Genomic DNA, 27,500 nt, shown 5'->3' on the forward strand with positions numbered 1-27,500 from the left:
ATTATGGGCATCTGAATAGATTAAAATAATTGTTTTGGTAATAAACGTTTTATAAAATAAAAATTACTAAATCATAAAAAAAACAGGTTTAAATAATAAATGCATTTTTATTATTTGTAATAGTTATAGTAATAATTAATAAAAAAAATTTATTAGATACTATTAATTACTTTTGTAAAATTAGAAACATATTACAAAAAAAGAGTTTCTATAAATAATAATGAAAGATTAACTGATATATATCGATTAACGGATCTTTTTCCCAATATTCAAGTAAAAAAAATTAAAAAAAATTTTAATTAACCAAATAATTCATTTTTAATAATATTATATTAATTAAACAAAAATGTAATATTATTGCTAAATAATTAATTAAATAATAATTTTCTTTTTTATTAGTTACTTTTGTAATATAAAAAAGTAATATTATTACTAAATAATTATTACTTTTTTATTATTAGTTGCAAGTAACAGAAATATTCACACAAAAAGTCACTAAGCAGAGGGACAAAATGCTGGTTTGCAGTTTAAATAGTTGAGCTTGATGTCACTAAAATGGAGAAGGCTGGAAAAAGTTGATTATTTTGATTACTGTATCCTGTAGAAAGACTCCAAATGATGTCACTTCCTGTATTCTAACATGGAAATATCAAAAACCTAATCATTTTGGAAACTGTCTTCCAGAGGCTGCACACATAATGAAGGATGTCTTATTTAAGAAAAGAAACCACAATAAAATGATGACAGCTATTCCCTGTGAGATGTAAAATACTGTAATTTACTTTTCTTAAATGAGACTGCCCCGATAAAGTATGCAGCTTTTAAATGAGACCTCTGGAGGACAAAGCCTCTGAAATGAGACACAGCTCTAATCTAATAGTTAAAGGTTTTTTCTTCCCCATACAAATATACCCGTTCTACTTAAGACTGGTTTTGTGGTCCAGGGTCACATATATGATGCATCTAGTGCTGTTAGTGCTGTCAGTTCACTCACATGAATCATTGGAACACAGATCCTCCCCTTTACCGCAGTACTGTTTGCCTTTGGTGCGCAGGTTGGCCTTCACCGGACAGCTTTTACTGGGCTTGAGTATCAGACTGAAGATCTGCTTTCCTGTCCACAGCCTGATCGGCTACAACAAAACACAAAAATCACCGTCACACTCACAGGTCAACTTTAGTACAATTTTCTAATAATTTGTGCACAAACTGAACCTTCAGGAAATGTTGCTCATCCACCTTATAAGGTCAAAGTAAATATTACATGAGCCGTTTTATTCTCTAGTTATTTTATAGGGTTTGACATTTTTGCAACCCTGTTGAGAAAAAAATTGGATGTCTGAATAAAATATTAAAATGAATTTTTTTTTTACCATAAATATTGAAGTAATTTAATAATATATGTGACCCTGGACCACAAAACCAGTCTTAAGTCGCTGGGGTATATTTGTAGCAATAGCCAAAAATACATGGTATGGGTCAAAATTATTGATTTTTCTTTTATGTCAAAAATCATTAGGAAATTAAGTAAAGATCATGTTCCGTGAAGATTTTTTGTAAAATTCCTACTGTAAACCTATCAAAATGTAATTTTTGATTAGTAATATGCATTGTTAAGAACTTAATTTGGACAACTTTAAAGGTGATTTTCTCAGCATTTTGATTTTTTTGCACCCTTAGATTCTAGATTTTCAAATAGATGTATCTCAGTCAAATATTGTCCTATCCTAACAAACCATACATCAATAGAAAGCTTATTTATTGAACTTTCATATGACGTATACATCTCAGTTTTGTAAAATTTTACCTTATGACTGGTTTTGTGGTCCAGGGTCACATATATAATTAATATTTAAGTCAAATTAAATTGACTACATACCTAAAATATAAGTAGATGTATTTATTATTTGTATTATTTCTTCATTCTTCATTAATCATTTTTACTTTTCTTATTAGTCCCAAGTAACAGAAAATGTACATTAATGTCACTAAAGAGGAGACAAGTCAGAGCAAATGTTGGTTTGTAGTTAGTAATAACTTTTGCTTCTCATAAATAATGAAAAAAAATAAATGTTTTATTGGAAATTTTAAATAAAAGTTTGACATTTTTGCCACCTTTAACTGTTAAACTTTGCAATTTAACAGTTACTTTTCTTAAACGAGACTCCCCGATAAAGTACGCAGCCTTTAAATGAGACGCAGCTCTAATCTAATCTAAATTTGTCCAAATGAAGTTCTTAGCAATGCATATTACTAATCAAAAATTAAGTTTTGATATTTTACGGTAGGAAGTTTATAAAAATATCTTTATGGAATATAATCTTGGTTTAATATCCTAATGATTTTTGGCATAAAAAAAATTATAATTTTGACTTTTGGCTATTGCTACAAATATACCCGTGCTACTTAAGACTGGTTTTGTGGTCCAGGGTCACATATATAGTTTGACATTGTAGCAACCTTGTTGAGAAAAACTTGGATTTCTGAATAAAGACGTTAAAAATAAAATAAAATGTTTGACATTTTTTACACCTTTGAATTATGGGTGTCTGAATACAGTTTATATATATATATATATATATATATATATATATATATATATATATATATATATATATATATACATACATATTAAATGAATTAATTAAATAATATTTATTTTAAAATAAATTAAATAAAATTTTAAATAAAAACAATTTTGAAAAAATATTTTTAAAAAAATGCAGATTCAAATAAATAAATGCATTTTTATTATTTCTAATAATAATAATAATAATCTTCTTTTTTTATTTGTCACTAAGCAGAGGGACTAAATGTTGGTTTGCAGTTTGAATAGTTGAGCTTGATGCAGTCACTAAAACAGAGAAGGTTTAAGTTGATTATTTTTCTTTTCACCATGCTTTAGAAAGACTCCAAATGATGTCACTTCCTGTATCTAACAGGGAGATATCAAAAACCTAATCATTTCAGAGGCTGTCTTCCGGAGGCTGCACACATAATCAAGGACGTCTTATTTAAGAAAAGTAACCAGTTATTCCCTGTGAGATGTAAAACACTGTAATTTACTTTTCTTAAATGAGATTGTCCCGATAAAATATGCAGCCTTTAAATGAGACCTCTGCAGGACGCAGCCTCCGAAATGAGACGCAGCTCTAATCTAATAGTTAAAGAAAAAAATCTAATAACTACAGCTACTCTGTGTGCGCAGTTATTACTCGGAGCAAACCAAAAACTCTGAGAGCAACTCACTGACGTCAAATAGCCTCCAAAGACTGAAAATGGTCTCTACGAAAAATAACTTTTTTGTCTAAAACAACTCCAGACAGCCTTTATTTAGATAGAATCAGCTCCAGAAAACCCAGAGGTGCAATTTTGTCAATTTTGTCATTTTCCCCCCATTGAGCATCAATTTTTCCTTTACATCAAACAGAAAGAGAACGAGCGAGCGAGAGAGGTTCATCACCTTCAGAATAGCAGGAGGCGGGAGGAAGATCTTGATTTTCTCATCTTTTCCCACCAGGATGGAGGCCACGATCTGACAGGCTTTGGTTCGGTCGAAGAACGTGTCTTTGAGCGTGAGCAGGTACGCACCTGTTACAGTAAACACACCTGAATATCAGCAATGTAACAGTACCATCTATAGGCAAGACAAAGAACAAAATATGCTGAAATCTGATTGGCTCTGATGGAAATCGCAGCGCTCACCTGTCAGGAAGTCTTGAATGGCTGCGATCAGCGGCTCACCGTTTCGTGGAGTGACCAGATTTGCCTTCGTCTATGTGGCGAACAAAGAAAGAGGGGTTTATTTTATTATCAGATGCAGTTTAGATGCTCTAATCGATATGGCTTCTCTTTCTTACCCCCATGAGCACAAGCGCTTCAGCTTTGGCCTCCTCTGTCTGCGGCAGGTGAAGGTTCATCTCATCTCCGTCAAAGTCGGCGTTATACGGCGTGCAAACGCACTCGTTAAAACGAAACGTCCTATGAGGTTTCACACGAGCCTGGAACAGAATACAAGATAATTATATAGAGAGGCGGCGTTTATACAAGGTCGAAAAGGCTGAGTTTTGGCACAAATTTCACAAAATCCACAAAAATATTTCAGTTTGTTTGGATATAGGTACAGTATGTGAGAAATTTTATAAAGGAAAACAATTTCTCAACTAATGGTGTATATCATACAGGGAATTTTAGATCTAATACTCAAACATTAAATATACATCTATACATTTAATTTGCACATAAGTCAGTTTTGTCTCTTAAGTAGCACGAGTATATTTGTAGCAATAGCCAAAAATACATCCAGGGTTTCTGCAGATATGAACAAGTGAAATTTAAGACTTTTTAAGACCTTTTTAAGACCACCTTATATGAAATTTAAGACCGAAACCTGTAATGGAAATAGATATTATATTACATGCATATACAGTATGTAATATTTAATGTGTTTAATGTAAAAAGTAAACGCAATTTCATGGCTGTCATAAATTAAATTTATTACTACGATATACAGTGAACTTTTCATATCAGCAGATACTATTCCACACAAAATATCCCCATAAAAGTACCACTAGAAATATCTGATGTAAAAAAAAAAAAAATTCTGAAGCAATATTTTCATCAGTGCTCTATTAGCTTTTACATCTTAAATCTGCATATTTGATTTACCTTTATAAAGGCCTTTTTTTACTTTTGAAATGTATGCATTACCTTTGAAATTTATTTTATGAATTTATCAATAAATTCTAAATGGCTGTTAGCAGTGAGATTACATAATTTACACTGCAAAATTAAAAGTGAGATTAATGTTTTAAATACATTTATTGATTTATAAATATATACATTAGAAATGTTGGGTGTGGAGGCATACTTTTAAACACACTAAACTACCAGCAGGTGGCGGTAAGTCACTTCATGAGCGAGTTATTTCAACTTATTCGATCAAAACGCTGAATCATAGCAAAACGTTGCTAGGAGAATGCTTCTGCTAATGTTGCATATTGTCTAATATGTAAGTAACTACTTGACTAACTACTTTTTTATTGAGCTAAAATTAATGTAACATTTGTAATTGTGAGAATTTTTAGCAAAAAGCTCACTTGGTATATTACTGAACTATATCATGTTATAAATAAACTATAACGTTACATTTTAAATTTTTACCTCAGTGTGTTTCTTTAGAGTGCTGTTACATTCATTTGTTTTAAAGTATGTCACAAATAGACCAGAAATACACTATCCATTATCAATTTCTGTTTACGTTGAATGTATTAATATGAATCTTTCTTGCCTTTGGATGCTTCGCTAGTTGTTTTTGTCACTTCAGTTTTAATCAGGCGGTTTGTTCGGTCAGGCAAGTAAAAAAAAAAACATTTTAAAAGTATTTCGAAGGCTGGCGGTCAGCTAGCTCGACCTATATTTCTTATTATTATTGATAACATTATATACAGAAAAAGGTCGTTTGACCTGTATTCTGCTACTGCGATTTTGAAGACGCAGTAACTTCCACAGAGGGAGAAAAAAATCTAGTTGTTAGCAACTGGCCTTAGCCAAGCCCTATATTCAGTTTTTTCAAGCTAAGTATCGCTTAACTTGCACTTCCTCATAGCTAAAAAGTTAAATCCATTTTACTTCTGCGGTACAATCCGAGAGAGACTCGCGCCAATAACAGAAAGCTGATTGGCTATTGCATGCTGGTCTCATTTGTAGTTTAAATACAGCAAATTATATTTGGAATTGTGAAATAAAGAACTACAACACCACGGAAACAACAAAAAGAGAATTTAAATGAGCATTAGACGTAGCGTCACATGGACATCGGAAAAATAAGACCTGTGTAAAATTATTTAAGACCTAGAACAGCGAATTTAAGACTTTTTAAGGCCTAAAATTTTGATTTTTAAATTTTAGACTTTTTAAGACTTTTTAAGACCCCGCGGAAACCCTGTACATCGTATGGGTCAGTGTTGTTTTTGACAACCATCTTAGATTTAGTCTTAGTCTTAGTCTTTTCGACGAAAAGTCAAAAAGGTTTTAGTCTATTTTTAGTCAAAAAAAGGGAAAAAAGTAGTCTTTTAACAAATTAGTGTAGGTCAGTAAGTATTTTGCTGTTGGGTAGTGTCACTTATAAGTTCTGAAAATAGCAGATCTATAGTTCAACACAATGTGAGCTTCCGGATCGACTATTTTCACCAATAATTACAATAATGAAGGAATGTTTTAGAACATAAAAGACAAACAAGGATGGAATGCTAAAACGGCTTGCCATAGCGGCAGATACTAAGTTTTAATTGGCATGCACAATAAGCAGAAATGTCATGCATTTTAAACGTTTGACGGACCACCCAATAACATTTGCCTATTCTCGTCTCATCAACGAAAACTCACACGTCTCGTCATGTTTTAGTCATCAACGAGCCATTTTTATCTCGTCATCGTCTCGTTATCGTCATGAAAAAAAGTGGCGTCAACGAAATTATTTCGTCATCGTCATCGTTGACGAAAACAACACTGGTATGGGTCAAAATTATTGATTTTTCTGTGTTTTATGCCAATAAACATTAGGTTATTAAGTAAAGATCAGATATTTTGTAAATTTCCTACTGTAAATGTATCAAAACTTACTTTTTGATTAGTAATATGCATTACTAAGAACTTCATTTGGACAACTTTAAATCCAGATTTTCTCGGCCAAATATTGTCCTATCCTAACAAACCATACATCAATGGAAAACTTCTCAATGGAAATCAGCTCAATATCACAAAATTGACCCTTACGACTAGTTTTGTGGCTCAGGGTCACACATCAGGTTTTTAATGCCATAATTGTTTTAAAAATGTATTAAAATTTCCTACTTTTTGTTTTCATTTTAATTTTAAGTTAGTATTTTCTTTCTATTGATTTTTTAATTAAGACAATTTTGCTGTTTTTGTCATTTTTTAGTTTTTGTTCTAAATCTGTATAGTTTCTATTATTTTTATTTTAGTTTTACTTCAAGTCATTTTAAATGCATAACTAAATGAAAACAAATCCTAAATAAATTTAAGTTTTTGTAATATTTTACTATTTTACTTCACGCAACATTTCTTTGGAGCAACAAATGTTTTTTTTTTTATGGTTTCAGTTTTAGTTTAAAGTATTTTTACTATTAAAAACAACTGTTTTTTTTTATTTAAATATATTTTAAAATGTAATTTATTCCTGTGATTTTAAAGCTGAATTTTTAGCATTATCACTCCAGTCACACGATCCTTCAGAAATCATTCTAATATTCTGATCACAGCAATTAATTACAGTTTAAAATCTATTCAAATAGAGAACAACTACTTTAAATAGTAAAAATATTTAACATTTTTACTGTTTTTGCTGTATTTTGGATCAAATAAATGCAGGCTTGCTGAGCAAAAAACCATTAAAAATCCAAAAACTTTTGACTGTTAGTGTATATTAAATAATGAAGACATCACTAACCGGCTAAGTAACAAAATGTTTCTCTCTGTAGTTATTTTTTCTTCTAGTTGACTATGCAGTTTATAGTCCTTGAATGTCTCTCCTGAGGTAAATGTGATGTTAGGTGACACACTGCTTACAAGCTGTTTTACTGATGACTTTCTGTATTGCAAGGCATTTTCTTTATTTAATTTGGACAATTTAATTATTCTGGACAATTTAATTTAACAAAGTGTAATTCCACATCATGTTCATCCACATAAAACGCTACTGAGTTTTGAGGAAATGAAGAATAATAACTCACAATATGAGCCATTATACTGAGTTTGTGCAGAGATGGCTGCCGATTAAACAGGACGATATCACCATCAATCATGTGTCTCTCAACCACGTCGCCGTACTTTAGCTCCTGAGCCATCTTCTCCCGATTACCATACTTCAAAAACCTGAAAAACACAACATTCACGCGATGATCAAATGGTGAATATAAATATGAATTAAAAAAACTAGACCTGCATAACTTTTCTTCTTTGTGAACATAGAGACGTTTTAATAAAGAATGAATTAACAATGAAGTATTTGTGTGCTATAATTTTAGAGTTGCACTGAAATGCATCACTGTTTTAATTTGTGATCCATTATTGCAGCTTGACAACACTCAGGTGTCTTAGTTTGGAAAAGAGCAGCATGAGCTTCTGCTAAACATCTGCTTTTGTGTTAAAAATAAAGTCAAACTGGTTTGCAATGACATGAAGGAGAGTAAATGAAAGAATCTTCATTTTTGTTTGATTTTTGAACAGAGGGTAAAAGGGAAGGATAGAGATAGGATAGTGTGTGTATTTGACCTCTTCATCTGCATGTGTCTCTGTTGAATAAAATTTGCTCCCGGATGAAGGTCAGGACCGTTACGCACCAGCTTCCTCATCAGCTCAATGTTGGCTTTATTCACCTGAAACAGAAAATACACACACACCAACTTCATTACAGCAAACAATCTTTGAATTCTACGTTATATACGGTTTTAATTTTAACAGCAAATCTCTAATGTGTAGCACCATGTTTGCCAACAAAATAAAAGGAACTGTTTCATTTCTATTCGATTAGATTTTAAATGTATTTCATTAAATTGTTAATATTTTATGACTTCATTTTATTACCATCATATTAAATCATATACAAAAAAAATGACAACAAAGCTTCTGAAAAATAAAACTTTTCATAGGGGCCTATTATTGTAAAAAAGTAAAAAAAAATTTTTTTTTTAAGTAAATTGTTAGTTTTAGAAATTCAACTTAGCTTATGTTTTTTTAAATGATTAAAGTTAAAAATTTAATTAAAACATTAATTACTCAAAATCCAGAAAAATTAAAAAATGGATGACAACCGAATTTCTGAAAAAGACGACATTCTATAGAGCTGAATTTCTGCAAAAATAAATAAATAAATTGTAATCCTAAAATAAACACATTATAAAAGGTTTATAAATTCAACTGAGCATGATTTTTAATAATAAAAATTTAATTAAAACATTAATTACTCAAAATCCAGAAAAATTTAAATGGATGACAACAGAAATAAGACATTTTAAATGGCTGAATGTTTGCAAAAATAAATAAATTCTTATCTTAAAATAAACACATTATAAAAGGTTTATAAATTTAATGGAGCATATGCTTTTTAAAATAATAAAAATTTAATTAAACCATTAATTATTTAAAATACAGAATTTAAAATGGATGACAACAGAATTTCTGAAAAATAAGACATTTTATAGGGCTGAATTTTCGCAAAAATAAATAAATTCTTATCTTAAAATAAACACATTAAAAAAAGTTTATAAATTCAACTGAGCATATGTTTTTTATTATAATTCAAATTTTATTAAACCATTAATTATTCAAAATTCAGAGAAATTAAAATGGAGGACAACATAATTTCTGAATAAATAAGACATTTTATAGGGCTGAATTATTGTAAATCAAATTTAAATAAATAAATAACTCATAATAATAATAAAATAAACTAATGATGAAAGGTTTTTAAATTCAACTGAGCATTTTTATTTTTAATAATTAAACTTTAAATAATTATTAAAAGTCATTTTATAGGGCTGAATTATTGTAAATCAAATTTAAATAAATAACTCATAATAATAATAAAATAAACTAATAATGAAAGGTTTTTAAATTCAACTGAGCATTTTTATTTTTAATAATTAAACTTTAAATAATTATTAAAAAAGCTATTTTATAGGGCTGAATTATTGTAAAAAAAAAATAAAAGAAAATAAATTATAGAAGTTGTAGAAATTTAATATACCATATATTTAAATCAATTAATTAAACCTTTAATTTAAAAAAAAGTTGCAACTTCTAAAAAAAAAATTATAATAATCATAATTTTCATTAAACTGTTAATAAATAGTTAAATAGTGTACATTTCATGAGCTCAATTGCATTCTAATTCAAATTTTGGTAAACCATTGCAACGGAATCCAGAAAAAATAAGTTCATATGGCCCTGCATAAAGTAAACATTATTTTTCATCTGCTTGACAAGTAAAATTGAGTGCCTGCCAAGTCTTTAAATCCACAGCACATTTGAGCAATAATGTCGTTCTGACCTTCTCCGGGTAGGTGAGGATTTTGGCGACGTGCACCGGCACAGCGACCTCATCGATCCTCAGGTTGGGGTCAGGAGAGATAACCGTTCTGCCTGAGAAATCCACTCTTTTTCCAGACAAGTTACCACGAAACCGCCCTGAAAATAGCAAAACAAGGCAGGTTGATGTGCACATCGATCCTGGAGGCGTCTAATGTCAAAACACCCCAATATATCACTGCCATTTCAGCAGAGACGCGTGGGAAAAGCCGGCAGTTCAGCGCAGCCCTTGAGCTCTCAGCAGGACGTACCCTGTTTTCCCTTGAGTCTTTGCACAAAGCCACGGGTCCATTTCTTGGGTGCCATATTCAGCGGGATGCCCGACAGCTCGCTGTTGATGTAGAGAGCGCACTGGAGCTGCAGGAAGTCCCAGTCCTCCATGATCATCTGCGTTTTGGCTCCAGACATGCGGTGCTGGGAGTGAACACAGACAATTATGGCACATTTATTGACACGTGCAGTGAGGAACAAATCATCACTCTAAAGCAGGGGTGCCCAATCCTGTTCCTGGAGATCTACTATCCTGCAAAGTTCAGCTCCAACCCCGATTAAACACACCTGAACATGCTAATTAATCTCTTAGGTAGCACTTGATAATTACAGACAGCTGCGTTGGAGCAGGGCTGGAACTAAAGTATGCAGGTAGGTAGATCTCCAGGAACAGGATTGGGCACCCCTGCTCTAAAGCTACTGTATTACATTTGATAAGCAATTTATTTGGAAAAATCATTTGTTCAAATGTGAGGCTCAAATCTGACCATCAGGCTTTTGAGAAATGTTTGTTTTAATAAGCTTTACTTTCACTATTTGTCATTTTCATCCCAAGCCTCCAAAACATCTCACATCTTTTAAGGAATGTTTATTTGTTAATCTCTCAATCATCATTAGATTGCATTGCATTATATCATTTAAATATCATCTTACTAACACATATTATTGGACATATAAAGTGATCACTAATATTTATATCACTTTATGTCAGTATTTGTTATACTGCTATAAAGATCTCATTGATTTACATTACAAGCATCAGAATTTCATCACTTTTTGTCCATATAAACATCATTATCTGCAGCAAATTGCATATTTTTGCTCAGTTTGAGTTTTTTTTTCTTCAAATTTTTACTATATTAGACTATATGAGCCAAAAAGGCATGATGGATCAAACATGATGCTCAACAAAAAAAACACATATGTGACCCTGAACCAAAAATTTTTTATAATTTATGAAATTTAAAAGCTGAATAAATAAGCTTTCCATTGACGTATGGTTTGATAGGTGATATGATAGGACAATATTTGGTCGAAATACAACTATCAGACACCAAAATCTGCAATCTGAGGGTGCAAAAAAAATCTATATATTGAGAAAATCGCCTTTAAAGTTGTCCAATTGAAGTCCTTAGCAATGCATATTACTAATCAAAAATTAAATTTTGATATATTTACGGTAAGAAACTTACAAAATTTCTTAATGAAACACAATCTTTAATTAATATCCTAATGATTTTGGCATAAAAGAAAAATAGATTACTTTGACTCATGTATATACAAATATGCCTGTGCTACTCGAGACAAGGTCCAGAGTCACATATGCAAACTTTGTGTGTTTTTTAGTATTTTTTAAAAGTATTTTGTCTAAAAGTTTAATAAATTTTAAAAGTTTAAAAATATTTTTTTCTGTCTATTATTTCATCTGGCAGGCCTTGCGGGGTTAATAAACTCCTTATTAGTCAAACAAGACACTGGGCTGCCTATTATTTACATATATGACAATGCAATGCAAATTTCCTTAGTCTCTTGTTTCCATAGTGCAACTCACTGACGCCATCCTGTGACTCAAAACAGAAAGAGACTGCCATATAATCATCCTCTGAAGACTTACTTGAATAACAAGCCTTTATGATTCACAATATTTGTTTCAGATGACAAAAAAAATACACCTGGATTTAATTAGATTAATCTGGAATTTAAACATATGTAGTCAAAAAAAATGTATTGTATGGGTCAAAATTGTACATTTTTCTTTTAGGCCTCAAATAATTAGGATATTAAATAAAGATCATGTTCCATGAAGATATTTTGTAAATTTCCTGCCGTAAATAAATCAAAACTTAATTTCCGATTATTAATATGCATTGCTAAGGAAATTCATTTGGACAACTTTAAAGGCGATTTTCTCAATATTTAGATTTTTTGCACCCTCAGATTCCAGATTTTCGGCCAAATATCATCCTAACAAACCATTTTGCAGACCAAACCATGTATAAGTCTCAATTTCAATGCTTTATGATTTACAAAATTATTTTCAGGCGACAAAATTCACACCTGGATTTAATTACATTAATCTAGAATAGAAAAAAAAGTAACTTTGTGTAATATTTATATATCTTGATTACTCATTTGGTCTGAATCATTTATGTTTAACTACTTAGAAGGCATTTTTTTAAATCCAAAGTGACCTAAAATGCCTTTATTTAGCTACAAGTGGATGGAAAAGACAGATTACATAATATATTGGGTCACTTGTTTATCACAAATGCATCCACTTTAATGGCAATCTATAGTTCAACAACTAATTAATAAAATCGATTATCAACCACAAATATGATTATCAATTAATTGCATCTGAACACTGTGCATGGAAAACATGTCATGTCACTTTACAGAAGTGAAAATGTCATTTCTCTGAACAAAACACATCAAATAAGTGTTAGTTGCAATTATTAGTTGCATACCTTCTTGATGACATCATTGAGGAAGATGATTTCCGTTAACTTCATGGTCAGATCGTCCTCATTGGTGCCCGATTTGAGGTCGCTGACGACAGAGGGCCGGATGCAGAGGGGCGGCACTAACAGACGTGTCAGGATGAGATCGGCTGGTTTTCCGGATTCAGGATTCATCAGCAGAAGAGGAATGTCCTCATTAGGAATCCGCCGGAAAAGATTTAACACGACCAGAGGATTGAGGTTTTCCTGGATGGCAAAGAACAAGAAAAGGAATTTCACAAACCTTATGTTATATCAGATGAGGCGAAACAAAACTGCATTAAAAAACCACTATTTCACTAGTAGTATTTCACTTTAACTGGTGGATACTAACCTGTGCTCTGGTCAGTAGTGACTCCACTTCTTTATTGTGTTCGATGGCGACATCAAACGACTGGAGGAAATCAGACACCATTGGATCGATGACCTTCTTTGTGGTCTTGTACTTCTCATGAATAATCTTCAGCAAGCCACATTTCTTCACAGGGCCTGAAGAGACATTAAACACATACTAATTCAAGCTACTGCAATTTTCCTCACATTATAATTCATGATCGATGTGGTATTCATCTATGCGTTGTTTTACCATTAAACGAGTTGCAATGCACACACGTGGTTTTCTTCCTGCATTTGTCAGAGATCTTCTTCTTAAGGCCACGTTTCTGCAGGTACGCCAGTCCAGGTCTACGCAAGTAATCGAGAAACTGAAGCTTTTCTTCTTTGGCGAGAAGGATGCGAGAACACGTCTTGCAGATCATCTGAATGAACAAAAATACAAACAAGATTTGTGTAAATACAATAAAGTCAATAAAATAAAAACTATGTTCATAGAACAGTACTAATAATACGATGACACAAATCATAATGTGAGACCCTGGACCACAAATCCAGTCTTAAGTAGCAATAGCTAAAAACACACTGAAAGGGTGAAAACGATGGATTTCAATTATTATGGCAAAAATCATTCAGATATTAAGTAAAGATCACGTTCCATGAAGACATTTTGTAAATTTCCTACCGTAAATATATCAAAACTTAATAATATGCATTGCTAAGAACTTCATTTGGAGCGATTTTCTAAATATTTATATTTATTTGCACCCTCAGATTCCAGATTTTCCAAATATTGCCTTATCCTAACAAACCATACATCAATGGAAAGCTTATTTATTCAGATTTCAGATGATGTATAAATCTCATTTTCCAAAAAATTACCCTTATGACTGGTTTTGTGGTCCAGGGTCCCATTTTACATTTATATTATAGGATTTCATATGGCATTCCAATAAAATGTAAATCATAGTAAAAATATCTAATAATCTGCTAAATATATAGTTGTATTAACATGATTAAATTGTATTATACTTATATTACAAATGGCTAATATAAAATAACATACAATACATCATAAACGACAACTTACCCAATTTGATTTAAAAAAAAAAAAAACGTTTTTTTAAATAATTTTATATCATTCACATATTTTATTACTTTAAGTAAATAAAATAACAAATAATATGGAATTAGTCCTAATATTATGATTCAAATTATATGATACAAACCCAATATAGCATAACACTATAAAATACATTTCTGGATAGAAACAGAGCATGTTTAGGCCACGCCGACACCAATAAACGTTTTTTAGCTTGTTTACTGTACACCTTGTCACATAGCAGCTTTCAGACATTGTTCTGATTTTTGTTATAAGTCAGAAATGACAAGGAGGCAGCTTCCCGCAATACAAAGTCAATGGAGAGCATCAGATTATGACCCGTGTAGCTCTGTCTCTATTGGGCTATATATTTCAGTATTAACGTTATATTGAATCTGACAGCAATTCTAGAGCAAAACACAGTTGTGATACATTGTGTACTTGCCTGCAGGATCCCAATAATGGCTTTAAAGTATCCGATATGAAAGCAGGGCAGCTCCAGGTCCAGATACCCATAGTGGCCCAGACAGTCGGCCAGGTTCTTTCCACAGGTTTCACATGGTCTGTCCTTCTCGCTGGTACCCTGAACACCACAGAGATGATTAAGCCTCTTTTAATCATTAAACAAGTCATTTTTCTCTTTTATTATGAATGTAATATTCATATTTGCTCAGTCACCATGCGGTGGTCCAGCACTCCATACTGTAGCGGTGTGTGGCTGGTGTCTTGGCTGTACAGGTTCTTGCTGACCACCTGGATATGAGCCTGTTGTCTCATCTGTTCTGCTGACTTCATGCCAAAACAGATGTGACTTCTAATAAAACAAGAGAAACAGACATCAGCAGAGCTTTTACATGCATTAACACATTCACATACACTTGCAATGTCATCTATCTAGCTATTTTGACAGACAGACAAACAGACTAGCATAGTTGTAATGAAGTTCTGATGAAACATGTTTATCCTGCATGCAAGACAACTTACATCTTTTTGGCCACATCCGTTTCTCTAAACTGCTCCTTCACCATGACTGCGGCGCGTTCACGCAGTCAGCGCGAAATTACTGCGAAAAAAATATTAATAAGGGAATATATGCGTAAACAAAAGTGTTTGATGAAGGTCTGTTCCTCCTGCCACATGCAGAACTGCTGTGACGTCTGTGCGCGTCCATGCGTCCCTCATGAAGACGTGAGTGCGTCACGGCGCTTAATCCGCGCACAGCGCCACCTGCCGATGGGGAGCGCGCTCGAAAACCCATTCCTATTCAAACAATCCTGTTAAAATAGTTATTTCTGGATAAAAATGCTACATGTAAATGAGTATGACTTATATACATTTTAGAGCTTAGTTGTGTGTATTTTTAACGGTACAGTTAGTGTACGCAGTTATAAGACGTTTCCGTTTTTAGAAATAGCCAGTAGATGTCACCACTTTCTTATATGTATGATATGCACAATGACAGATACGGGTACAAAATGTAAAAATATTAAGGAATATATACAAATATTTTCACATACACAAATCAATATTAATAAAATAAATAATAAAATATCTAGAGTAACAATTAATCGTGATTAATCGCATCTAAAATAAGTTTTTGTTTATATATTAGGCCTACATGTGTGTGTTTGTGCTGTGTATATTTATTATGTATATATAAAGACATACAGTATATGTTTTGAGAACATTTACATGTATATATTATTTATATTATATATAAATATATTTAAAATATAATTTTTTTCATGTGTATTTTACATTTATATACATAATAAAAAATACACAGTACACAAACATATATTATGTACACAAAAACGTTTATTTTGGATGCGATTAATCGTTGCCAAACACTAAAAAAACTTTTAATGCAAAACAAATAAGATATGGTGCAAGTTATCCTGATATATCAATCATGTCAATCGTTTTTCAAGTCATACTGATTATGACAGAAAAACTTCTGAATAATTATATTCAATGAGATTTATGAGCACATGAATGCCAAGCAGGTGTTAATTAGCTATATTATTCATTTATTCAAGTGTCTGATTTGCATAAACGAGCTGTGTTTGACACTAATGAACCCCTGCAGTCTGCAAACCTTATGCTAAATTAACAAGTGCCTTTATTTCAAACGTTCAAGATGTCAAACGTCGTAAACGTCGCGATTTATCATTAAAATAATTGTTGAAGATACATTCTCTAAATTATACTTTTGCTTTAAAAAAGTGCTTATGTTTCTGAATGGGTTACGTTTACGTATCTATAAGCAGAGAAATTTATTTTATCGATTTTCCTGTCATAACAATAACATCAATTACTGTACTCACCTGTTGTGTGCCTCATTTTATGACTGAACTGAACAGCAAATTAATCTATAATGATTTAATCAGTGAGAAATGAAAACATAGCTTAAAATAATATGTAATACACCACAAATATTCAAGTAGGCTATATTATTTTTTTTTATGTAGCTTTTTAATGTAGTTTTTCGGTAATGCCGGATTAGTGGCGGTTGCCTGTGAGGAATTTGAACGTTCAGTTTGCCGCCAAAATAACGGCTAATTGCTTCAAGCGCAGCTCAAGTTGAAGCCTCAGGAGATGAATAAGACTTTGATGTTGGTCTTTAGGACACTAGAAATACACTATTATACCTTAAAACAAGTGTATATTCGCTTCCTCGGTTTACACTCGCTGTCTTCGCCCTTCGTACTCTGTTCTTCTCTGGTAGAACCTCCACACAATCTGATCATGAACGGAACATTCATGAGTACAGCAATAAACAAAGGCACATCATCATGTAATAACTAGGCTACTACAATTCTGTTCTAGCTTGTGTAACTATTTGGCACTGTGTACTGCAAACAGTTGGCTCTTTTGATAATTGTCCAGATTTCAGCCGTATCTGTCGGTCTGCCGATAGGTGGCGCTATTTGATTGTGGTTTGTTTGCAGAAGCAACTAGTTTTGAAGGGGATACTAACCCTGACCAAATCAAACTAGATTATGGGTTATATTATAAATCAAAATAGATTATAATAAAACATTAAAACATTATGTATTTTGCATGTGCTTTTATTCAAAATGACTTACATTTAAGGTATAACAGTTATATTTTTCTTGCTTTCCCTGGGAATCGAACCCATGGGCATTTTTAGCGACATGCTACGGAAGCCCATTTCTGCCACTGAATAAAAAATAAAAAAGATAATTGCTTCTTTTCTCACAATTACGAGTTCACATCTTGCAATTCAGATTTTTTTTCTCAGAACTGTGAGATATAAATGCATAATTGCAAGTTATAAAGTCAGAATTGCTATAGATAAGTCAAAATTGTGGAATATAAACTCACAATTGCTAGAAATAAACTGACAATTCTGCAATTCCAACTTTTTTTCTCGAAATTGCGACTTTAGACAATTTAGACTTTTTTTCTCGCATTGTGAGTTTGTATCTCGCAATTTTGACTTTTTTCTCAGAATTGTGAGATATAAACTCATAATTCTGACTTTTTTCTCGCAATTCTGACTTTGTATCTTGCAATTCTGACTTTTTCCTCAGAATTGTGAGATATAAACTCGCAATTCTGACTTTTTATCTCGCAATTCTGACTTTTTATCTCGCAATTATGACTTTTTTATCTCGCAATTATGACTTTGTATCTTGCAATTCTGACTTTTTCCTCAGAATTGTGAGATATAAACTCGCAATTCTGACTTTTTATCTCGCAATTATGACTTTGTATCTCGCAATTATGACTTTGTATCTCGCAATTATGACTTTTTTATCTTGCAATTCTGACTTTTTCCTCAGAATTGTGAGATATAAACTCGCAATTCTGACTTTTTATCTCGCAATTATGACTTTGTATCTCGCAATTATGACTTTGTATCTTGCAATTATGACTTTTTCCTCAGAATTGTGAGATATAAACTCGCAATTCTGACTTTTTATCTCGCAATTATGACTTTGTATCTCGCAATTCTGACTTTTTATCTCGCAATTCTGACTTTTTTCTCCCAATTGCGACTTTGTACTTTGCAAGTTTGACTTTTTTCTCGCAACTGTGACTTTGTATCTTTCAATTCTGACTTTTTTTCTCAGAATTGTGAGATATAAACCCGCAAAAAGTCCAGTTCTGAGGAGAAAATTTAATTTGCGAGTTTATATCTCACAATACTGATTTAATAACTCGAAATCGCGAGTTTATATCACAATTTTGACATAATTTCTTAGAATTGTTAGAAGTTTATATCTTGGAATTATGACTTTATAACTCGCAACTGTGATATAACAAGTCGCAATAACCCTTTTTTTATTTAGTGGCAGAAACGGGCTTCCATAACATGCTCTACTGTTTGAGCTTTAGGAATAAATATGTGACCCTGGACCATAAAACCAGTCTTAAGTAGCACAGATATAATTGTAGCAATAGCCAATAATACATATTATGTGTCCAAATGATTGAACATGAACATATTTTGTAAATTTCCTACTGTAAATATATCAAAACTTATTTTTTGATTATAATGTGCATTGCTAAGAATGTAATTTGAACAACTTTAAAGGTGATTTTCTCAATATTTAGATTTCCAGATTTTCAGATAGTGTCTTGTATCTGTATCTTGGCCAAATATTGTCCTATCCTAACAAACCATACATCAATACTTATTTATTAAAAACTGACCCTGGTTTTGTGGTCCCGGGTCACATATATAGTGTACTTAAGTAAGTAATATATGGATTCCTCATAGATCATTTAAGCTTATGCACTAAACTTACCATAAACCTTGAACAGTATTTTAATACAGCGAGATTTCATATTCCTGTTCAATCTGACTCCATGAATCTGTTAAACAATTCACTTGCAGGCTTTTAAAAACCTTTTAAAGTGTCCAAAAGGCTCTGTCTGTGTATTACAGCAGTGTTAATGGCCGAATGATGTAGACAGATGAAGCAGACAGCTAATGGGATCCAGCAGAGAGACTAAGAGATGTTTCCAGTGTGGAATAATTCGATTTCAGCCTCTGTAACAGTGAACGTGCAATGATTTATTCATCTGTAGTTTGTTTATGGCATCTGTTGAGATTAAGGAAGCTTTAGTTAAGTTAACGGCTGACTTAACAGGATGCTGAGTCTCATTAATGTGCTTTTATCCACTATCGTCGTCTAATGATTTACTGTAACTGCATGGAGACCGGTTATCGTAGTTTTTACTGCGGCGAATATTGCTTTGGTTGTGTTGATTTTTGCAAGCCTTGCGTTTCTTGTTTGATTTGGGTTTGATCTTTGTTCAAATCTAGCAAGTGATGAATAAATAAAGTGTGTGTGTTGTGCGCATGTGCATATAATGGCTATATGTGGGGGATGTGTGGATAGGATAATGCATGTGTGTGCAAAGCATGAGTCAGTAATGGACAGTCTTGAGTTGAAGGAGAGGTCAGGAATATGAAAGGCAGTGTGTGTCAGAACAGAGGAGGGTTATAAAAAGGCTTTTATCACCAAAGTACTGACCATTACTGCCTCATCACAACACCCTGTGTGTGTTACTGTTACTCTGATTATGTGATGTTTTCACACAGCAGAGCACATGCATTGACATTTCAATTTTCACAAGAAAAAAAAAACAATATTCAAAATATTGTTTTCTTTTCCTGCATACTTTAGCAGCACAATTGCATAAGTAATATATTATGCAAATAACATTTTTCACATTATGTCATTTTACTCATGGCCTAAGCTATAAAAAATATATTTACATTATTATTATTATTATGACATTATTACTGCACTATTTTTCTGTACAACAATATGCATGGGAAAAGCATTTGAAATTTATATATATATATATATATATATATATATATATATATATATAATTTCAAATGCTTTTCCCATGCATATTGTTGTACACTATAAACTATAAAATAATAAAACTATAAAAATAATATTTAAAGACATTATTACTTCACTATTTTTCTGTAAATATTCTTTGAAACAGTATGCATGGAATAAGCATGGAAATTAAAAAAAAAAAAAAATATATATATATATATATATATATATATATATATATATAATAAAATATAAATTTAAATAAATTTAAATAATGCATTTTTATTAATTTTGATGCTTCAATTGCATAAGTAATATATTCTGCATATACAATTTTTCAAATTATGTCATTTTACTTATGGCATAAACTATAAAAATAATATTTAAAGACATCATTACTGCACTATTTTTCTCTAAATCTTTTTTGAAACAATATGCATGAGGAAAAGCATGTGAAATTTTAATAATAAAATATTTATATATATATATTTATTTATAGTTAATATTTTGATACAATATTAATTTGTTTAAAATGTAAATAATGAGAATTCATTTATTGCATTTTTTAAATTAATTTTAAAGCATTTGAAACATACCCAAAGTGACTTGCATAAAAATGCATTGCATTCTTTCAAGTAGGCTATATCATGAGACATGACCCAGACACTTATAGACTGTGTGTTTGTTTCAGGTAGGTGCTTTAGTCAATGTTGTTACTGAAGGACACCAATCCTCTCCAGCAGATTAAGGTCAGTGTGTGAAGAGTCAGTGACATATGTTAGCATATAAGCTTTAGTTTACTGTCTGTGACACTGTTACGTGTACTGCAGCTTTACTGTGCTGATGTGAAATTTATCAGTGAAAAAAAAAGAATAAGAATATAATGAATATGAATTTAAGAGATTTTTTTTATCATTTTTAAATCAAGATACACTACCAGGCAAAAGTTTTTGAACAGGAAGTTTTTTTTATGTTTAATAAAGAAGACTCTTCTGCTCACCAAGCCTGCATTTATTTGATATAAAATACAACAATGGTCAATTTTTTAAAACATTTTTACTATTTAAAATAACAATTTTCTATTTAAATATATTTTAAAATGTAATTTATTCCTGTGATTTCAAAGCTGAATTTTTTGTACCTTTACTTCAGTCTCATGATCCTTCAGAAATCATTCTAATATTCTGATTTGTTGAAAACAGATGTGTAGAATTTTTTTCAGGTTTCTTTGATGAATAGAAAGATCAGAAGAACAGCATTTATCTGAAATAGAAATATTTTGTAACATTATAAATGTCTTTATCATCACTGATCAATTTGAAATATCCTTGCTAGATAAAAGTATTCATTTCCAGAATTTCCTTTCCAACAAATAAAAAATTATACTGACTCCAATCTTTTGAATAGTATAGCGTAAAATGTTACAAAAATGTTTTAAACTGTTTTAAATATTGGTAATAATAATAAATGTTTCTTGAACAGCAAATCAGCATGTTACAATAATTTCTGAAGGATCATGACACTGAAGACTGGAATAATGATGCAAAAAATTATTTTGATCACAGGAATAAATTACATTTTAAAATATATTAAGATAGAAAACAGTTATTTTAAATAGTAAAAATATTTCACAATTTTACAGTATTTGATATAGTGTACATTTTTGAGATGCAAAATATTTTTTTTAATATACAATTACAATTTTGATTAATTAATTTTATTAATTTGATTATATATATTATTTATCAGTTTAACTTAATATACTAAAATAACTATAGATAGAAAAATGAATAAAAACTATATAGACATTAGAAAGTGTCAAAAACACACAACAAAATACTCAAATTTTAACACATAATATAAAATAAAAACTAACACAAAATTATAATAAAAACTATAATAGCATTTTGATACTAAAATGGCAATGTTGTATTTTCAAACTTTAGAACACATTAGACAATATTTGATACTTTAATCAATATTTTAATTTCCTTTAATTTGTCTAAAAAGTCTCAAATGTACCTTTATGAAACAAGCAGAAACTCTGCATAAATACAATATACTCTAGTATTTTTGTAGTAAGCAAGTTTTGCATTCCGTATAGTTTAAGTCACCTTTAAAATACTCTATTAAAGCATTTGGAAAGATAATCTGATATTTATTTACCAAACGAAATGTCTTAAAACATTTTTACGCCTGTGGTTTCTGAAGGGTCCGAGTGCAGAGGTGGTTTTGTATGTTATCTTCATCTTCATATGTGATGGTGTTCTATTAGCCAATCAGAGCTCATCTTTCAGCAGCTCTAGAGGAAGCATCAGATTCTGTTTCCTGTGGTGTGTGTGTGTGGCACTTTATCGCTCATTAGAGCTCAGCACACCTGCATGTGATAATATTCATAACACATTTACGTTCTACGCAGCAATCTGCCAGATCAGGACCTGCTGTGGGCTATAAATAACAGCTGAAGAGGAAACATGAACATGTGTTTGCATGCTATCTGCTCCAGCATGTGTGAGAGAGTTACTCTGACTGACATTTTATTAATTGATTCAGATCATAGCGCTTTGACGAAGCCACATGTTTAAATCTGCTCGGCCACACCTGAGCACAAATACACAAATGTGTTTCTAAAAATGTACCTGCATGCAAATCATATATGTTAATACGCACACTCTCCAGGTGAAACTAAGACATTTAAAGGGACAGTTCACATATAAATGAACATTTTATCATTGGTTATGTTTGGGATCAGTAAGATTTTAATGCTTTTAAAGAAGACTTTTCTGCTCATCAAGACTGCGTTTATTTGATTAAAAATACAGAAAAATAACTGTAATATTGTAAAATGTTTATGCAATTTAAAACAGTGGTTTTCTATTTTATTATATTTTAAAATATAATTTATTCCTGTGATGCAAAGCTGAATTTTCAGCATCATTACTTCGTATTTAGTGTCACATGATCCTTCAGAAATCATTCTAATATGCTAAATTATTATCAGCGTTAGAAACAGTGCTGCTTAAAGATGTTTTGGAACCTGTGATACTTTTTTTAGGATTCTTTGATTATTAAAAAGGTAAAAAGAACAGCATTTGTTCAAAATTTACTTTCACTTTTGATCATTTTTATCACATCCGTGCTGAATAAAAGTATTAATTTCTTGCAAAGAGAGAAAGAAATTAAAAATTTACTGACCCCAAACTTTGAACAAGGTGTTTACTGTTGCAAATATTTTCTATTTTAAATAAATTCTGTTCTTTTTTAACATTGTATTTATCACAGAATCCTGAAAAAAGTATCACAGGTTCCAATTAATTTTTTAAGCAGCACAGCTGTTTCCAACACTGATAATAAACGAGTATATTAGAATGATTTCTGAAGGATCATGTGACACTGAATACGAAAATTAAGCTTTGCATCACAGGAATAAATTATATTTTATAGTATAATAAAATAGAAAACCACTGCTTTAAATTGCATTAACATTTTACAATATTACAGTTTTTTTTCTGTATTTTTAACCAAATAAACATTCTTCATGAGCAGAAAAGTCTCCTTTAAAAAGCATTAAAATCTTACTGATCCCAAGTTTTAAGCAATTCTGTAATAAATAAAATGCTAAAAAGAACATAATTTATTTAAAATAGAAAACTTTTGCAACAATAAACACCTTGTTAAAAGTTTGGGGTCAGTCATTTTTTTCTTTCTTTCTCTCGTTGAAAGAAATTATTACTTTTATTCAGCAAGGATGTGTTAAACTGAACAAAAGTGAAAGTAAATTTTGAACAAATGCTGTTCTTTTTAACTTTTTATTAATCAAAGAATCCTGAAAAAAAAGTATCACAGATTCCAAAAATATATTAAGCAGCACATTTTTACTTTAATAAAAGTAAAAATCAGTTTATTAGAATGATCTCTAAAGGATCATGTGACACTGAAGAAATTAGCAAATTTAGCTTTTCATCACTAGAAATAAATTATATTTTAAAGTATATTAAAATACTATACTTTTTGAATTGCAATTCTATTTTATAAAAGTATAAGTATTTCTGATCAAATTAATAGATTGAGATTTAAAAAAAAAACATTCAAAATCTTACTGATCCTGAACTTTTGAATGGCTATGTAAATTGAGTATATTTTCTGATGCATTTATGTTTTTTTTGGACCTGCTAAACATCTCATTCTGCTCTTGTGCTCAACAGAATGAAAGCCATACAGCCTTACAACAACATGAAGGTGAGTAAATGACCAAATGTTAATTTTTAACAGTCAGCTGTTCAGTGCAATGACATCTAATGGCTTAATTACACACATGAACCCGTTCGGCCCAGTTTGCATGTGTAAAACCTCTTGCATAAATCCAAATAGCAGTGACGTGAGCGGCTTGAACGCATGGCACGTCTTCAGACGGGTGGAGGAAGTCATTCGGCATGTGTGTCCGTGTCCGTACACCCCCAGGGCCGTGGGCTTGTGTGTATTTGCATATGTGAAGATAGCAGAAAGGCTGCATGTGCAGATAAGTGGAGACAGCCAGAAATCAATGCAGATGGTGACCTTTAACACAACTCATGACCCTTTTTGTTCAGTCCTGTCTTTCATACAACACACACCATGCACAGAGTGACTGGAGAACATGCAACTAAACAAAACTGAACAGTGCTAATTTGTAACATATATGTTCATATAAATATTAACTGTATATTTGTATGTATCAAAATTGATTACCCTGGTCATGTAAGTCATATGGACTGATTTTATGCTACATATGCATGTGTGAATGTGTGTGGTAATGTATGTATGTATAAAATATGCATATGTGTGTGATGTAGATTTTTTTTTTTACATGCACATTGTATGTATAAAACAATATAGCATTTATATGCCTGCGTTTATATTCTCTGTGTGTTTATATTTGTGTTTTTATAATATTTTTAATTGCCAGAAGCTGCCAGTGTCAGTGCCAGAGTGGAGCCTTGGACTTTCTTCTGACAAGCTGAATTGAGATCTTCATTCCAGGTACACTGCAAGTACATAAACCTGTCAAGATATGATAGGGACTCCTGTGTGTGTCTGTCTGTGTGTGTGTGTGTGTGTGTGTGTGTGTGTGTGTGTGTGTGTGTGTGTGTGTGTGTGTGTCTGACGTCACCGCTCAGTCGGGCTGCTGCTGCCTCCGATCTCAAACATGTTCTTTGTTACTCTGAGCTTCACACCGGAGAACCGCAAAACACGGAGACCGGAGCACATTCAAGGAACGATTACTACCCACTTTAGCCAGTAAAACATTATAGTAGACAGACAGATAGCTTTAGAAGTCTAATGTTAAACTTCTATTATTTGCAGATATATACATATTTAATGTGTGTGTGTGTGTGTGTGTGTGTGTGTGTGTGTGTGTGTGTGTGTGTGTGTGTGTGTGTGTGTGTGTTATTTATGCATGCAACAAATTACATTTAAATACATAAATACAAATACATTTAAATTACATATAAATATTATATATAATTATATATTTCAATTAACATACACATACAAACATGATTACATTTTTGCTTCAAGCAAATACATATTTGACCCTGAACCACACGGGTATATTTGTAGCAATAGCCAACAATACATTGTATGGGTCGAAATTATCAATTTTTCTTTTATGCCAAAAGTTAGAATATTAGGTAAAGATTATGCTCCATGAAGATATCTTGTCCTTCATTATTTCCTACCGTAAATGTATCAATACTTACTTTTTGATTAGTGATATGCATTGCTAAGAACTTCATTTGGACAACTTTAAAGGTGATTTTCTCAATATTTAGATTTTTTGCACCCTCAGATTCCAGATTTTCGGCCAAATATCATCCTAACAAACCATTCTGCAGACCAAACCATGTATAAATCTCAATTTCAATGCTTTATGATTTACAAAATTAGTTTCAGGCGACAAAATTCACACCTGGATTTAATTACATTAATCTAGAATAGAAAAAAAGTAACTTTGTGTAATATTTATATATCTTGATTACTCATTTGGTCTGAATCATTTATGTTTAATTACTTAGAAGGCATTTTTTTATCCAAAGTGACCTGATTTTTTTGCACCCTCAGATTACAGTTTTTTTTTTATTGTTGTATCTTGGATAAAAATAAACCATACTTTAATGGGAAGCTTATTTATATAATAATATATTTAAATTTTTGTTTTAAATTGTTATTAAATTATTTTTTTATTTTACATTTAAATTAGTTTAAATTAGGGCTGTCAAATGATTAATCACGATTAATCACATCCAAAATAAAAGTTTATGTTTACATACTAAATGTGTGTTTACTGTGTATATTTATTGTGTATATATAAATACACACACATACATGTATAGATTAAAAAAAAATTTATATGTATGAATAGTTATACTTGTATTTAATTTAGATTATAAATAGAATTATAAATATTTTATATATAAATCTAAAATATTTTTCTTTAATAAACATGTATGTGTGTGTATTTATATATACATAATATATACACACAGTACACATAGTATGTAATCATAAACTTTTATTTTGGATGTGATTAATCGTGATTAACCATTTGACAGCCTTAGTTTAAATTTAATTATATATATATATATATATATATATATATATATATATATATATATATATATAAATCTATGGAATTATATATAGAAATGTAAATAAATATATGTAAGTGTATGTATGTATATTTAACAGATTTATATTTGGATAGCTATTTTAAAATGGTTTATTAAAGTAATGAAGATAATGCAACATTTGAAAAGTTATTATGTGTATTGAGGTAATTATATGTATTATGTAAAATAAATATATAATAAAATATATTTATTATAAAATGTATTTATATTATATAATAATTTATTAGTATATATAATATTATATAGATAAATATATATTAATTATCTATAAATATATTATTTATTAGAATGCTATTCATACTATATTTACTATAAATATATATGTGTGTGTGTGTGTGTAGTGTTATATAAATAAATATTTATTTGTTTACATTATTATTTATTACAATGATGTCAATGTGACCCTGAACCACAAAACTTGTCATCAGGGTTTTATTATTTTTTTATTTAATTGAAATTGAGCGTGAAAGCTTAATAAATAAGTTTCCATTGATGTAAGGTTTTTTACGATAGGACAATATTTGTCCGAGATACAACTATTTAAAAATCTGGAACTCAAGGGTGCAAAAAAATCAAAATACTGAGAAAATCACCTTTAAAGTTGTCCTAATTAAGTTCTTAACAATGCATATTACTAATAAAAAAGTTTTGATATATTTAGTGTAGGAAAATTACAAAATAT

The 27,500-nt window shown here is 30.8% G+C and overlaps 1 protein-coding gene across 1 annotated transcript in view; it reads right to left on the bottom strand.

The window, feature by feature from the left end:
- Positions 1-15,458, bottom strand: part of LOC141297559 (DNA-directed RNA polymerase III subunit RPC1-like) — a 29,715-nt gene extending 14,257 nt beyond the window's left edge. Inside the window, exons 1-14 of the mRNA XM_073827975.1 lie at positions 15,301-15,458; positions 14,995-15,130; positions 14,762-14,899; positions 13,468-13,639; positions 13,216-13,370; positions 12,849-13,088; positions 10,362-10,524; positions 10,073-10,209; positions 8,296-8,399; positions 7,755-7,896; positions 3,861-4,001; positions 3,706-3,775; positions 3,464-3,591; positions 995-1,133 (exon numbers count right to left, since the gene is read on the bottom strand). Of these exons, the coding sequence (XP_073684076.1) occupies positions 995-1,133; positions 3,464-3,591; positions 3,706-3,775; positions 3,861-4,001; positions 7,755-7,896; positions 8,296-8,399; positions 10,073-10,209; positions 10,362-10,524; positions 12,849-13,088; positions 13,216-13,370; positions 13,468-13,639; positions 14,762-14,899; positions 14,995-15,130; positions 15,301-15,344 (1,909 nt within the window). The 5' untranslated portion in view covers positions 15,345-15,458. The remainder of the gene's footprint in view (positions 1-994; positions 1,134-3,463; positions 3,592-3,705; positions 3,776-3,860; positions 4,002-7,754; positions 7,897-8,295; positions 8,400-10,072; positions 10,210-10,361; positions 10,525-12,848; positions 13,089-13,215; positions 13,371-13,467; positions 13,640-14,761; positions 14,900-14,994; positions 15,131-15,300) is intronic.
- Between the last annotated feature and the right edge of the window lie 12,042 nt (positions 15,459-27,500).

This window comes from Garra rufa, chromosome 22 (assembly GCF_049309525.1).
Source record: "Garra rufa chromosome 22, GarRuf1.0, whole genome shotgun sequence".
Classification (NCBI taxonomy): domain Eukaryota; kingdom Metazoa; phylum Chordata; class Actinopteri; order Cypriniformes; family Cyprinidae; genus Garra; species Garra rufa.